Raw genomic sequence first — 16,236 nt, forward strand, 5'->3', positions numbered from 1 at the left:
ATTTGATGTTAGAGACTAACGGCGTGAAGGGGCTGTGGAACGTAATGTGGACGGCTCCTCGCCCGGTAGGGTGTCCCATGGAGAGCAGGTGGGCCCAGACCGTCAGCTAGCTACTGTTCGAAACAATAAGGTCATCTTGCGAAAGTAAGATCATCAGAGTTGGAACCTGGAATGTGCGAACTCTTAACCAGAGTGGGAAGCTGGAAAATGTTAAGCAAGAGATGACCCGACTTAAAATCAACATACTAGGAATAAATGAAACCAGGTGGACAAATAATGGAGACTTCAAAATCGATGACTTCAAGACGATTTATGCAGGTGGTGACAAGCATGAGAAAGGAGTTGGGCTAATGCTAGATGCAGATATGGCTAAATGTGTGCTGGGCTATTGGACTGTAAGTGAGAGAGTTTTGCTGGTCAAACTACAAGGACAACCTTTCAATATCTCTGTTATTGTAGTATATGCTCCCACAGCAGAGAGCACAGAAGAGGAGATTGATGCTTTTTATGATAAACTGGAGGAAGCAAAGTCTTAGTGCAAATCAGATGAAATACAACTGATCATGGGAGATTTGAATGCAAAGGTGGGGCAAGGACAAGATGGCAAAACAGTAGGCGAGTTTGGACTTGGAGAAAGAAATGAGCGTGGTGATAGATGGGTGCAGTGGTGTGAAGCAAACAACATGGTAATCACAAACACTTGGTTTAAGGAGCACCCCAGAAGAATATATACATGGAAGAGCCCTGGGGATCGCACAAGGAACCAGATAGATTACATAACCATTAATGAAAGATTTAGAAGAGCAGTGAAACATGCGAAGACACATCCAGGGGCAGACTGCGGAAGTGATCATATTCCAGTAGTATGCACACTTCGTTGTAAGCTGAGAAAGTTGAAGAGAGTGAAGATCACAAAGAAGGTAGATTTTGAACAGCTGAAGAAACCAGAGATCCGAATTGAGTATTCCATCACAGTGGGGAACAGGTTTGAGCAACTTATAGACGAAGGAGAAGAGATGACATGGGAATCAATGAGGGATATCTTGGTTGAAACAGCAGAGGAATGCCTGCCAAAGAAGAAGAGAGAAAGTAAAAGCAAGTGGATGACAGAAGAAATTCTATCAATGATGAGAGACAGGCAAAAGATCATGGACAGGGATTCGAAAGAATATAGAGAGTTGGACAGGCAAATAAAGACACGTTGCAAGGAGGCCAAAGAGACCTGGCTGAATAGTGAATGTGCCAAAATTGAGAGTCAATTTGGAGGGAATCAGAATGTGTACCAGAGGATAAATGAGATCTCAGGCAGGAAATCAGGCTGTTCAAGCTCTGGGTGCATCAAGGCAAAGAATGGTAATATGCTGGTAGGGAAAGATGATGTAATGAAAAGGTGGATGGAATATGTTGGGGAGTTATTTCACGATGTAAGGGACGGTTTGCCAAGCTTTCCAGATTCTATTGAGGGTCCAAAGATATTGCAGTCAGAGGTTCGATCAGCTATAAAAATGATGAGCAGAAATAAGGCTGCTGGGCCAGATGGAATTGTTGTTGAAATGATTGAAGCTTTAGAGGATTATGGAATTGAGAAACTGGCAGGAGTCATCAACAGAATGTATGATGATGGGATATTTCCAGAAGACCTGAGCAAATCAATCTTTATTGCTCTTCCCAAGAAACCTGGCGCTGTGGATTGTGAACAACACTGTACAATTAGCCTTATGAGCCATGTTACAAAGATAATTCTAAGAATCCTGTTACTCCGTGCAAGAAGTAGAATAAAACCTGAGATTGGTAAAGAGCAGTTCGGTTTTGTAGAAGATGCTGGTACCAGGAATGCGATTTATGTCTTGAGAATGATAACAGAGAGAGCGGTAGAGATGCAGAAGGATGTTTTCATGTGTTTCATTGACTACTCAAAAGCCTTTGACAAGGTGAGACATGATCAGCTTTTTGAAGATCTTGGTAAGCTAGACCTGCATGGAAAGGATCTACGACTGTTGCAGAACCTTTATTGGAACCAAACAGCGTGCATAAGGGTGGATGGAGATTGTAGTGAATATACAAGCATTAAGAGAGGAGTCAGACAGGGATGTGTGATGTCACCAGATCTCTTTAATTATTACAGTGAGCTGATCCTAAGGGAGCTAGAAAAGGAAAATGGTCTCGGTATAGGTGGACATAAGATCACGAACATAAGATATGCAGATGACACTGTCCTATTAGCTGAGTCTGAGGAGGATCTGCAAAGGCTTCTTGATGTGGTGGTTCAGGAAAGTGAGAGGAAAGGTTTATCGTTAAATTGCAAGAAGACAGAATGTATGGTGGTATCAAAGACTGAAAGCCCAACATGCATATTGAAGGTGAAAGATCAAAGAATTAAGCAAGTTTCCTCCTTCAACTACCTTGGCAGTCTAATCACAGAAGATGCCAGATGTATTAAGGAGGTTAAGAGAAGGATTGCACTGGCTAAGTCTGCATTCTCAAAATTAGACAAGATCCTAAAAAACAGTGCCCTCAGTATAGAGACCAGAATTCGGGTACTCAACTGCTATGTCATCCCTGTATTAATGTATGGAAGTGAAGCATGGTCAATAACAACAGACATTAAAAGAAGATTGGAGAGCTGCGAGATGTGGTTCCTTAGAAGAATGATGAAGATCCCGTGGACTGATAAAGTGTCTAATGACGATGTCTTAAGTAGAGCAAATGTGAACAGGAAGCTGTTACGTGAAATCAGAGTTAAGCAGCTCAAATTCCTTGGTCATATCCTCAGAAAGGATGGTTTCGAGAACCTAGTATTGACAGGAAGAATAGAAGGAACAAGGAGCAGAGGCAGGAAGAGAGTGATGTGGTTATCAAATCTGAAAGTCTGGCTAAAAGAAAGGGGAGCTGAACATAAAGCGACAGAGCTTCTGGAGATGGCTTATAACAGAGAATTGTGGCATGACATGATCGCCAACGTCTTAGGATATGGCACCTAGAGAGAGAGAGTCAATCATACATGATTTTGACATTAAATTAACGTCAATTAAATTAATACCATCAGCTAATGTATCACTTAACTGATATAAGCTTTATGTTAAGCTTTATGTTGTAAATAAATTATAATATTTGATATAAAAAATTATAGTTGTGTCATCACATTTAGGTACTGTAATACATATGCTATATCATAACAATTTGGTTGTACATTAATTAAGGTATGCACCTTATAAAGGTGTGAACCAAATTACATCAGAAGAATATTTTTGTACAATAACTACAATTACATTAATGTACACTTTCAAGTTTCTTATTGCAAGATAGCACTTTATAAGCTCAACTGCCATGCCTACAGAGTTGTATTTCTCCAAAAACTACAATTCAAATACGATAAGCTTACTAACTGTCTAATAAATTTGTGCATACTCATGAATTTGTATTTCTGTATTCCCCAAAAGGTCAATAGGAAGTCTTCAAAGAGGTCACCAGGTATATTGTCACCAAAAGTTATCCGCTAGGCCCCCGAAAAGTTATCGGGTAGTTATCCGCTAGTTCCCCAAAAGTCACCGGGTAGTTACCCGCTAGTTTCCCAAAAAAGTCATCGGGTAGTCATCCGGTACCTATTACCTGAAAGGTATCCACTATGGTTTCCCAAAAATTTATCGGGTATAGTAGTCACCCGCTACCTATCTAATTTGCATGTGAAATTGGCCGGTGTCTACCCGGTGATTATCGGGAAGTTATCCGGAGAGGTCTCATTTTTTGATATGGGAAGTACCTTGGGGTGAGATTGGATCAAACGTTTTCCATGTCCAGTCACATCAGTGAAGTTTGCCGTTCATCATTTTTATCTTTAAGACGTATTGGGTGTATTCGGCCTTATCTGTCTGATAGAACTACAGCATGTCTTGTCAATTCAATTATAACATCACGTCTTGACTTCTGTAACTCGTCCTTGACTGGTATCACAACTGACCAACTTAACAGACTTCAAAGAATACAAAATTGCGCGGCCCGTTTAATCATGAAGAAAAGGAAGTATGTGCATATCACCCCCGTCATAATGAGCTTCACTGGCTGCCTTTAGAATTTCGAATTCAGTATAGGTTAGCTGTTCTTGCTTTTCGCCATTTTGAAGATACGTTACCAACTTATCTGTCTGCTACGCTCTGCACGTACAAACCAGCTCGATCACTTCGATCTTCTACTGAAATATTATTGAAATCTCCCCGTGTTAATCTGAAATCAGCTGGTGAACGCTCCTTTCATTTCGCTGCTCCGGCTGTTTGGAATTCGCTTCCAAACAGCCTCCGTAAACACTACATTCGCTTACTCAGTAAAAAGCAACTTAAAACTTATCTTTTTCTTCGTGCTTTTCCTTATTCACATATGTAACTTGTTTGTCTTTATTGTTTGTGCGCCTTGAGTTCTTTTGAAGATTGTGCGCCTACTAATAACCCTCCATTATTTATTATCATTATTATTATTAAGTTCTATGCCAAAGGTTGAAACGAGACCATGCGACGCCGTGTTTACACTGGCTGTATGTTGGTGCTTCAATGGGATGACACCGGTTTACTAATCGCAATGTCTTTCTCTTCAAATGCCAACCCGTCAAGGTCAGCAGCAGACACAACTCGTCTCTCTGAGCATAACTCAACAAAGGCATTAAAGGGGGACTCCGCAATCATAACATTATGCTTTATATGTTAGAAAAATAATTATCATGCACGAATCACATTGTTTTATATATATATTCAAAATTCCCGCGCCGAAATTGTCTTAGACTACTCCGTAGTCCACTTGCCCATTGTGCATACTCTGGATATTGTATTTAAGCTTAAAACTCCGATTTAATTAATTTGTGCACAATTGATAGATTTTCACAACTGATCATCTTTTCAGTCACCGTACTCCCTCTGTTTGTTAGCTTCCCAAGTGGACTACTGACTTTGGATTGCGGTTTACATGCTTAACACGGCTGTCTATGAGCTTCTATGGATGAGATTGTCAGATTTCTGGCCTACTAAAATTGGCCATGATGTAATGCATCTTTTTTATGACACCACCCCCCTCCCCGCCCTTTTGTTTCTATGTTATTTCTCTGGTATATTGTGGGAAGATGTCTTATCGAAAACATTTGTGACTCTAGGGGGAGGGCAGAATAACGGAATTGAGAACGGAAATCCAGAAAGGACTGGATTAAAATGTTTCGTATAAATAACTTTAATAATAATATGCCTGGGTTCACATACAAAGAAGGAATCATGTATTGTCATGAAGGTTTCCTTACCGATTTATGTTTTCTCGTAAACCATAAAGGGATAGCTGAATACATTTGCCGAACTTTACCGACAAGGACTTTTATAATAATTGCAGTGACTTTAAATTCTTGAAATCTATATTGAATCGATGGAGTTGGTGGTTTCTTGCAGATTTTTGTGGGTAATATTTACCTGTTCTTTACCAACAAGTTTGCTTCCTGCTTCTTATGTTGTCGCACAGAATGTACAATTCAAAGCAACGAATGCCACGTTTAACGCAATTGACACCGCTGTGGTCGGGCAAACTATACATCTCCTATGTTCAACAGGTATGTTCGACAAATTAACGGATATAGCCGAGATTGATTTCCAGACTAACCCTCTAATGCGTTATACAAATGGCATGAGTACTTATCATAACACTAACCAGCCTGAATCTCACTACGAAACGGACGTCTTGGAGTCTGCAGACGACGGAAACACCAAAGTTGTCATTAGATTAACGATAAATGAAGTAAATGAAAACGACGATGGACAATATCGTTGTTTCTTGACTGTTTCTGGCGTGCAAAGAGCTTCTAATGGGATAACGTTGTCCGTTCAAAAGATCCCCAAGCCCCTTTGTGTAGTAAACATACTCGGACCACCAGGTGATATCATTTACAATGATGGAGACGTATGCGCTAAGCAAGGAGCAAATGTGACTTTAGGATGCAGTAACGAAAACGAAGATTTAAGTCATGTACCTGTCATTCTTGAATGGACAAGAGGCGACAGTATGGATACCTCGGATGAAATGTTCGTCGGATTTAATGTCATATCTTTTCCTGCTACCTTGCAGGAAAATGGTATTATTTTTACCTGCACATCAGTGAATTCCTCGTATATCGGTATCACACATAGCTGCTCAATAACAGTTACTGTAATATCGAAAGACGAAACATGTTTCCAATCTGCGATGTCAACTGATGATATGTTACCAACGAGATCGACATCAACATTGGAGTATAAACCTACGTCATTAAATACCGCTCCGCAAGGAACTGTCATAACAACCATGATAACACACGGAGGAATCAGTGAAACAACATCTTCTATGCCATCTGTTTTAGTTATAGGATTAGGTGCATCAACCGGTTTTTTGTTTCTAGTTGTTCTAATTATTATTGCAATTGTAGTTTACAAGAAACAGTCAAATATGTCAAATGGAGAAGCAAATGAAACATCACCGTATTACTCGACACCTATTCATGACGCTAAGGTACCAGCCATATCTTCTTACGAAACGCCAATGGAGGAAATGCCTAATCCTCGTTATTCCAGTGCACCGGATGCTACGTTTGATGCAATAAGTTCACAGTCTCACGCCTACGAGAAACACATTCAAGAAACGAGTCAATCACAAAAGACCGATTATGTAAATTCAACACGATTTGCGACGCGTACGAGAGATGTACTTGACAATTGAAGCTACTTGACAAAGCTCTTAGAGTTGGGGTTTTCAGATACTGTACTTTATTCATCATTACAGACTTAAACAAAGGGAGAAATGTTGACACCATGTAACATAATCAAACTTGATCATTATATTGTGGACTCTCGTGAAACCTTCGGATTATTGAATCCTTGCCTTTTTCGGACTATATATACTTTTCATTATTGACCCAATGTTCCGAAACCCAATGTTCCATTTCGGACAAATGACCCGTTGGATTATTGACCCTTTTGTGCAAAACTTTTCGGACTTATGAACCGAAAAGAAAGTCAATTTCTGGAAAGCTGGAGTGAACATGGTAACTGATTCTCCCACCTGTTTCTCAAGCATTGAAGTATATAAATATATTTTGTGAAGACAAGGACTTGTATGTGAACTATTCCATGACATGTTTTGAATCGCATACAAACCCCTTTAGCCTCAAAATTTGATCGGTCGCCTTGATGTAAATAATTTGGCTCCACATACTTTGTGGACTGAATGGAAGAAAAATTAGCAATGAATAACATTGAGGCAACGATACTTTGATTTGTACAATCTTATTATAAACTCGATAATATGAAGACAAAGAAGTATCATATTCTAGAAGAATTATATCAAGAATTATATAGTATGATTAAGAAGAAGTTTTGTAATGTTGGGAATACAGACAATTATGTAATTCTTAAGGTTATCAACTATTTTAAACTGTTGCGGTTTGGTAGTTCACAGCATCTTGCAAATAGTATTGAGTTTTGGAAAAAAATTGCATTGATCGTTTCATAGTGAGCGTGTAGAAGAATTCAAATATCACAGATATACTTTTATAGGTCCTGTGGTTCTTGAGTTATGTTGTAAAGAGGGCTGAAACAACAACACTTTTGTAGCTTTTTGTAAAACGTACATAACTCATTAACAACAATAAATCAAGCACGTTTTCAAAGTATATGATTTGTAGAATGAACCTTTACAAAACATCAAAGTGTTATTTTTCAATAATATATTGATTTAAATAATGAAAATATAAAATAATTATGTAAAATGTTTCTTTTTATATCAATTTTATCTGTAAATGTAAGAAATAAATATACCATGTACTGAAATTTCATTTTATGGTTTTAATTCGTGTACATATTTGTAGAGTCAGCGACCGAGCAAAGTGGTGCTTGTGCTGGGGTGTAGGATTATGGTGCGGGTGTGAGTGGGGTGTGTTTTTTGAATGAATGTGTTTGCAAGTCGTTCTTTCCGTCCTTAGGAGACTGTGAGGACCACATCAATTTGGAAAAATAGGCTGCAATGTTGTTGATATTATCATACCGAGTATTCATGTATAATATTGCAATGTGCTCTTTCCAATCCCAGGTACGTCGAACACAATAAAACCAATTAACCACGGTAGAATGCAATTAAATGGAAACCTGGAAATTTGGATCGAAACTAACTTTTGACTACCTAAAGTTTGACTACCTATACATTTCACATAATTGTGTTTTGTGATGGTCTCAGCAGATTACACCTTTTATGTTTAATGCCCGGGTTTAACACAACATACTTCACCTTCCCTCTGACGTCTATTCCAACTGCATATGGGAACAGAATAGATCAAGGAAGTAACAAGAGTAAGTTACTAGCATTATACTATTGATACTAATTATTAGACTATGCCATAGTTGATTTTTGATAAATAAAAATGTTATTAATCATGATGAACGCATTCAGTTGAACTCGAAATTATACTGATATTTAGTACATCAAAATACTAGTATAAAATGGTTATGAAAAAGTTTAGGCTATATAATTATATTTGTGACAGTAAAAGTAAAGTATAGGCCCTACGTAGGCTTATATTATTGAATGCAACATATCATAATGGCATAATTATAATGACACTTCAATACTGAACAATTCTAATTTTAGAATCTGCCAGTTTATTATCCGGCACTTGGGAAGCTAACAAACAGAGGGCGTACGGTGACTGAAAAGATCAGTTGTGAAAATCTATCAATTGTGCACTCATTAATTAAATCAGAGTTTTAAGCTTAAATGTAATAGCCAGAGTAGTGCACAATTGGCAAGTGGACTACGGAGAAGTCTAACTAATTATATGCTTGAAAGGGCTTTAAAAATAACATGCCCCGTTTGGTCATCATAATACCACATGATTCAGTCTACTTATTGAGTGCAAAATAACTCTTAACCAACATCGGTTTTTGAAGGTCCTGTGACCACAACATTCTGAGTGGTTTCTTTGGTATCCTTCATATTACAATTAGTGATGTAGTCGTAGTTCATTCTGGGTAAACCTAATATCAGCCCCTTTCTCGGTCTGTGTCCCTTTTCGTGTTTCCATGTTCATAATGATATTACCAACCAATTTAAATCTAAATGGTTTTTTTTTTAAATATCACACAGGCCATTTCTGTGACAGGCCATTCCTGTTATGTTATTTCCAAGTTTTAATATTCCCTTTCAGAATCAGAATTATACTATTTATTGTATCAGGGATATCCCTGATTGTATTACCCAAACAAGGGCGCTTACTGACTTTAGCTGCTCAATTCACTTGCAGGTCAATAAAATATTTTATGAGACTTGGGTAGTGAACTTGACAAAATTTACTTTGGAAGGTATACCGTCCCGTCGTTTATAGACGACTGTATATTTATGCCTATGAGACGAACTTAGGAAACGACATTTCTGTTCTCGTGGAATATTTGTTGGATATCTTTACACCGTCCATAATGGAACTCCCATTTTCGCAATATCGCTTTGGAATAATCATTGTTTGTGTCGTTATGATACATATTGCTTGTATCGAAGCCCAAGTCGTGGAATTCAGTACTCCAGATAACATCGTATTCGTCGGTCAAAACGTAACATTTGTGTGTTTTTCTCAAATTCTGGACGTTATTCGGGACTTAATTGAAATTCGCTTGAATGGGGAGCAGATTATGCAAATAGTAAATGGTGGACTTGCATATTCATCAGACGCAAGACCTGACGCCTACTATTCGGTGGATATTTCACCAATTGGTATTGGGGTGACAATTAATAAAGTTGAAGAGCGTGATGCTGGAGGATATCAATGTATCATCATCAAAGTGAACTCAGATGATACTCCAACTCGGTATACATCTTCAGAGATTATGCTCGTTGCTCAGCAGTTTCCAAAGCCTGCTTGCTTCGGTCCATCAAGCCATAATTCTTTGACAGGTGTGATATCTATTACGGAAGGGACTCGGTTGCTGTTGCTTTGCACAGTTCAACAACAAGAAGATAGATTGGCTGGAATTTTTGAATGGTCGAGATCCGATGGTCATGAGGCTCAACTACCAACGAATAATAATAGCCATATTGCATTTTTTGACGCGTCTCTGAATGATAATGGTGTTGATTTTATATGCACATTTTCTTACAGAGGATTAGCCAATAACTGTTCATTAACATTGTATGTTAATTTTATGATAACGACATCAACCTCGTTCCCTGCATCTCCTTCACTATCTATGTTCCCCGTCAGGTCTATTTCAAGCCATTCTACTGCAACGTTAGCATCTACAACCACACCAACCTTTGAAAATGACTCTACCCTCGTTCTTGGATTATATGTTTCAGTTGGTCTGGTAGTGTTACTGCTTATAATATTAGCCATATTATGTTGGTTTATGCGATTTAGAAGAAATACAAAACTATCGACGGAAACAGCGTCACCGTTGCACACCACCCGAACAAATCCAAATGATATAAATGAAACGCCATATTATACAAATCACATTACTATAGAAGAGACAAACAACCAATCAAACAATTCCACTCAAATAACAACACATCAGACTGGATCAGATCTTAATTCGAAATGCAACAACGGCGAAGGTTCTGAAATCTGCAAAGAAATTCAAGAAACAACTAAGCAACAGAGTCTCCATGAGGAAACCAACGCATCAGGTTTGAGAAACGATGTATGTAACAACTTGGTGACGCAGCAAGTAAGTTACGCAGAACTGGACTTTTCTGACACTGTGCACTATTCATCCATACAAAATTAGATGGAAAGCCAAGAATATTCAAGAGATGACACAATCTTGCTCTATATGAATGAATGTGTAAACGTCCATCGATATCTGAATCAAACGAAACCCCATATCATACAGAAATACTCGTAGTTTCTTACTTTAAGCAAATTATCAACGAAGAGGCAGCAGAAATTCAAAAACGAAATACAGAGAAATACCTTTCAGAATAGGGTGGGGATAGTTATAGACGAACAGGGGTGGGTGCGGCGTGTGATTGGGGTGTGTGTGTAGTTGTTGAAGGTGGTGTCCATGGGGGTGTGTGTAGTGAAACTCGTTTGTGTACTTCGGTTATATTTATAAATGCGTTTTTATAAATACGCACGTGACCACTTCCGCGCTGCCAATAACAGCTTGTCACAGTAAGCGAAGTGACCTTCTACATAGCGAGTGGTCTTCCTATACATTTGAATGCAAAGGCGGAACAACATGAGACTACTGTGCAACAAAATTGTCTATATATTTTGTTGAACTTTGTGATTATAACGTTTCCGTCGTTTAATATTATTTTCCGTCGTCAAATACTTTCAAGATGTTGTTTTTGATAGTAGGCCTATATTACAAATTTGGAATCCCCATAATTAATAATTTTGCTATTCAAGTAATACTTAAATTTGATGATATTTTATATCTACAGAGTTCCTATCCGTTTCTGTATAGTGGTCAATGCATGAGGATTTGGTCACGCTTGCTGGTCTTGGTATGTTGTGCGCATGGGTCACGTGCGTATTTATAAAAACGCATTTATGAATATAACCGAAGTACACTGCTTACCGTCCTCAGGAAAACCACCTCAATAAAAAAGGCAATGTTGTTTGTTGATTTTACTGCGGGTATAGGGTGTCTCAATGAAAATAGGCCATGTGGATTATGGGACTTTTAAAATATCGGCAGTAATATTAAAACTCGCGCCAAAATATTTACACATTCCAAGTGCTTTGCAATTGTGACCTCGAAGTCATTGCAGATGTACGGTAATGTTTATTGGTACATGATTTGTGCGGCAACTGTTTCTCATTACAAACAGCAAGAGTTTCGGTACACATACAAGGACTATCGTACACGATGTACTCAAAACATTCACTAGTATTAGCACGCTTATTGTTCCGCGATACGTGCCATTTCGTAATGGATATTCGTGTGTGAGGAAAATCTAGAAACGTATAGATTAACATGTGTCGTGTAAATATGTGTGCCCTTTAAATAATATATGCCTGGTTGACATGAAAAGAGGGGGGTGTGCCAAGAATTAAGTATGTAAGTTGTTTCCTCATTGATATGTGCAAAAATGTACTTAGCTGAATTATAATTGCAGTGAACTGAAAATCTGTGTTAAATCGATGGAGTTGGTGGTTTCTTACAAGTTTTTGTGGGCAATATTTGTGTCAACCTGTTGTTTACAAAATGGTTTACTGCCTGCTTCTTATGTCTTCGCACAGAATATACAACTCATAGCTACGAATACTGTGTTTAAACCGATTGACACCGCTGTGGTCGGGCAAACTATAGATCAGTAGACTTCGGTTGTATATATAAATGCGCATTTATAAATGCGCACGTGACCAGATGGCCAGCGCCATATTTGCATTACATCACTGTCAATCACTGAAATGACGACCATTGAAGGAGTGGATACAGTTGTGACCTTGTTTCGTGACTAGCACTGGCAAGGAACATTGGCTGGAGGTTCGATGCTATAAATTTGCAAGGATAAATCCAGTTAGGACGCGGGACTACCAATTCTTTAGAAATGCATAGTCGCGCTAAAAGTCGATCGATACATGTTAAAATCAGCACAATTCAGAGATACACCTTTTTGTTATGAAATTCATTTTTTCGGTCAAATATAAAGCAATATTTTTTTTTCTTCAGTAATGCCAGTTAAAGACATAGTGCTTGGATATACATTTTTTTAAATCCTGGTGTTAAAATTCAAGCATCATATTCTTTTAGTGTGATATGATATTTTTGATTTTTATAGGCCTTTAGTTCGCCCGTGAGCTTTTTACGGAATTCATTTTTAGCGTCTCAAACTAATATAGTTTGCTAAAGAAAGATATTTCCCACCTCTGTAAAGCACATCGTGTGGGTCTATATATTATAGTTTTGTCAGAATTTCCGTTTTTATTTTACCCTTTTTCCCCTCGTGCTCCGAAAATGTCAAACTCAGTACTTTATCTCGAGAACAACCAGCAGAAATAATCGATATTACAATTGTTGTCAACCAGGTCCCTTTTCCATTGAAAACCAGGATTGCCTGACCAGCGATTTGGTAGCCCAAATCCCCAATTCTGGTAAATGAGGTGAATTTTGGAAATTTGCTCCCGTGATAGCCTGCAATTTCAATTTATAGGGGCTATGGATTCCATGATTATGAAAACCATTTTGTCTGTTTGTTTGTTTGTTTATTTACCTAGGATGAGGTAATTGGGAAAATCCACTGTCCAAACCTAGAAAAATTCGTGCTATATAAATATTATAAGGTACCGGTATGTAATATTATGTAGGCCTATGGGGGTGGGGTGGGTACTCAACACATTTTAACCATGACTTACAATGCAAGGCTCATTGTTGCCATAAATGATTTTTCCTTTAGGTCATTATAATAGGTTGTTATAAACTTCCATGTTTAACCTTGTATTGTTTTGGCTGCTTCATTATGACTTTCGGTGGGTTTAAGCAATTTCAAACAAACACAAACAAAATGCACTATACCCAGTCACCTTCATGACAATTGAAACACTAGGTAATTTCTTTGCTATATTGAAGTTCTGGCAACACTGTATCCAGGCCGGGCACCCAGAGATATCGATCCACAATGCTAGTATTAGCCTAAGATTTCACGCGTGGATTTGAAAATTTTTCAGCTGGTAGTCAAAAATTATGGAATCAAAACGGAAATTCTGACAAAACTATGATATATCGCTCACGGTGATGTGCGTTAGAAAGTTCTTTAGCGAACTATATTACTTTGAAAAGCTAAAAGATTGATCCAAAAAAAGGCTCGCGGGCAGAGTTGAAGCCTATCAAAATCGAAAATCTTACTCTAAATGACTGAATTTCACGACTAAGTTTAACACTAAGATTTGAAAAAAAAATACAGTATCAAGCATTACAGTTTTTCCTGAAATTTACTGAAAAAATGAAAATTATTGCTTTTCATTTGGCCGAGAAAAAAAATTTACACTGAAAAGGTGTAACTCAAAATTTTGTTCATTTGAATACCAAATTCGATCGTTTGTATTGCCTTATTAAATGACTGAGTGAGCCTTGCAGAACAATAACAATCGGTAGTCCAGCGTCCTAACTGAATCATGGATATCGCAGGATCATGATGATTGCACAGCCCCCCCCCCCCCCCCCAATGTACAAACATAACTAATGTTTATTTATTTTTATTTATTTATTTATTTATTTATTTATTTATTTATTTATTTATTTATTTATTTATTTATTTATTTATTTATTTATTTATTTATTTATTTATTTATTTATTTATTATTAATTAATTAATTTAATTATTTATTTATGTACTTAGGCGACGAACAACGAACAATTTTGAACAAATTGGGAAACAAATTTTTCCTGTATAAATGAATGCCGACCCCAAATTTCGGAAATTTCAGGATAATTTTTTTTTTTGGTATTTTCTCAAATTGAAATGTATTTACAGATTTTTGTGATTTTGTGGGTTATTAAAAAAATTGAAAAAAAATACCAACCGACCGACCGACCCTACTTGAAAGGTCCGTCCGCCCGTAGAACAGGGTTTCTTTTTTTCTCGCCTTACTTATAATGTTATAAATATTATTTGCCCCCCCCCCTCTTCCCCCAAAACCACCCTAAAACCCCTTTTACACTCACACATTAATTGTTTTTTCCTAACTTTCCCCTTCCGTATAAAGTAAAACTTTATAAGCCGGTTGAATCAAACTGAACAAAATTCACGTATACAATTACAATATAATACCATGACAATAATGTGTATGACGAGATCTAACTTACTAGCTGAATAGACCTCAAACCATGCATCACATACGTGATTGTAGGTCAAATTGTCATATAACGTATGAGCGTGATGTATAGTATACGAGTCTTCCTCAACATCTTCCAGCCGAGATGATTAGATCATGTACAGTCACCTACGTGTTTATACTCTACATTGTACGTCAACATGGTCAAAGGGTGTACAGATCACCGATTTAGCATGGGGACACAAAAAGGTGCTTAAAAACACATTTTGAATTAGTTTTTTGTCAATATTTGATGTGAGCATCTGTGATGTGAGCGAGCGAATGAGTAAGTTAGGGTTGAGGAGGTCGGGCGGGGAGAGGGTCATTATTCCTAAAAGGGCTAAAGTTATAGTTTCGTCAATTGTGTTAAAATTAGAGTTAAAATTAGAGTCAGGGTTATTGTTCAGTGGCGGCACTACGGGGGGGGGGATATTTATCGTGACTCCCAAATAAATAAATCCATGACCCATTCCTTCCGAAAAATGACAGCCCCTAAGTTCCCTATCATCACGTGCCAAAATTATCAAATAACATCATCGGCAGCTACTCAGTTCTGACCTTAATGCCAGTAAGAATCACATTTCGTCATCAATATGGCCAATTGCCACGCCCATTTAGCACGGAAATAATGAAATTTATATACTTCATTAATATATTCTTGTTCATTGATTGGTTAAAAGTGGATCACATGACCAAAAATAGTTTTACCATCAGTACTCATATCCGTAAATAGTACCTCTAAGCCGTAAATAGTATTTTCAATGTCCCGGATGAGCCGTAAATAGTACCTCCAAGCCGTAAATAGTACTTTTGACCATGCCTTCCGCGTGCGCGCATTCGATGCGACGGAACAGTTAGCGCACGCGAAACTGCCATAGCGTGATTTCGCGCTGCTGTAATTGGTTAGCCCGCTTTTAGCCTATTCGATTTTTTTGAAGGGCAAAATATAGGTTGTGCTTAAATTGGTCGTACTGTTCACTCGCGGTTAGAAGCTGGAGAGTCAAAACGTCAAAAAATGTTCTTTTAACCAATCAATGAACAAAGAACATATTAATGAAGTATATAAAACAAATATATACTGCCTTTATTCGAAGTTCTGGTTAAAACTATGGTCCCTGAGGTGAGATCAGTCCCTTGTTGAGATCAATACTATTTTCCTTCGGGGCTGCGCCCCTCAGGAAAATAGTACTATTGATCTCACCTCGGTCCCATAGTTTTAACCAGAACCTCTCATGGCAGTATATATTTGTATAATAAGTTTTTAAATCAGCTATATCTAGCTTTTCCGTCATTAATTTTTTTTTTTTCTTGATGGAAAATCCAAATAAAGAGTTTATGTTTCGGGTCAAATTATTTTGTCCTTTGCAATCAATGCCACTATTTTGCAAAAACAATTTTCCTTGTAGCCTATACTTTTGCGTGTGGAATTTGTG

General features: G+C 37.7%; 2 protein-coding genes across 2 annotated transcripts in view; both read left to right on the forward strand.

Moving 5' to 3' along the window:
• The first annotated feature begins 221 nt into the window (after nucleotides 1-221).
• On the forward strand, nucleotides 222-536 carry LOC140157912 (craniofacial development protein 2-like). The gene has a single exon (XM_072181159.1). The coding sequence runs from the start codon at nucleotides 222-224 to the stop codon at nucleotides 534-536; it is 315 nt and encodes a 104-aa protein (XP_072037260.1).
• Nucleotides 537-5,232: 4,696 nt separating this feature from the next.
• Nucleotides 5,233-16,236, forward strand: part of LOC140157272 (uncharacterized) — an 84,473-nt gene continuing 73,469 nt past the window's right edge. Inside the window, exon 1 of the mRNA XM_072180400.1 lies at nucleotides 5,233-7,410. Coding sequence (XP_072036501.1) covers nucleotides 5,395-6,714 — 1,320 coding nt within the window. The 5' untranslated portion in view covers nucleotides 5,233-5,394 and the 3' untranslated portion in view covers nucleotides 6,715-7,410. The remainder of the gene's footprint in view (nucleotides 7,411-16,236) is intronic.

This window comes from Amphiura filiformis, chromosome 7 (assembly GCF_039555335.1).
Source record: "Amphiura filiformis chromosome 7, Afil_fr2py, whole genome shotgun sequence".
Classification (NCBI taxonomy): Eukaryota; Metazoa; Echinodermata; class Ophiuroidea; order Amphilepidida; family Amphiuridae; genus Amphiura; species Amphiura filiformis.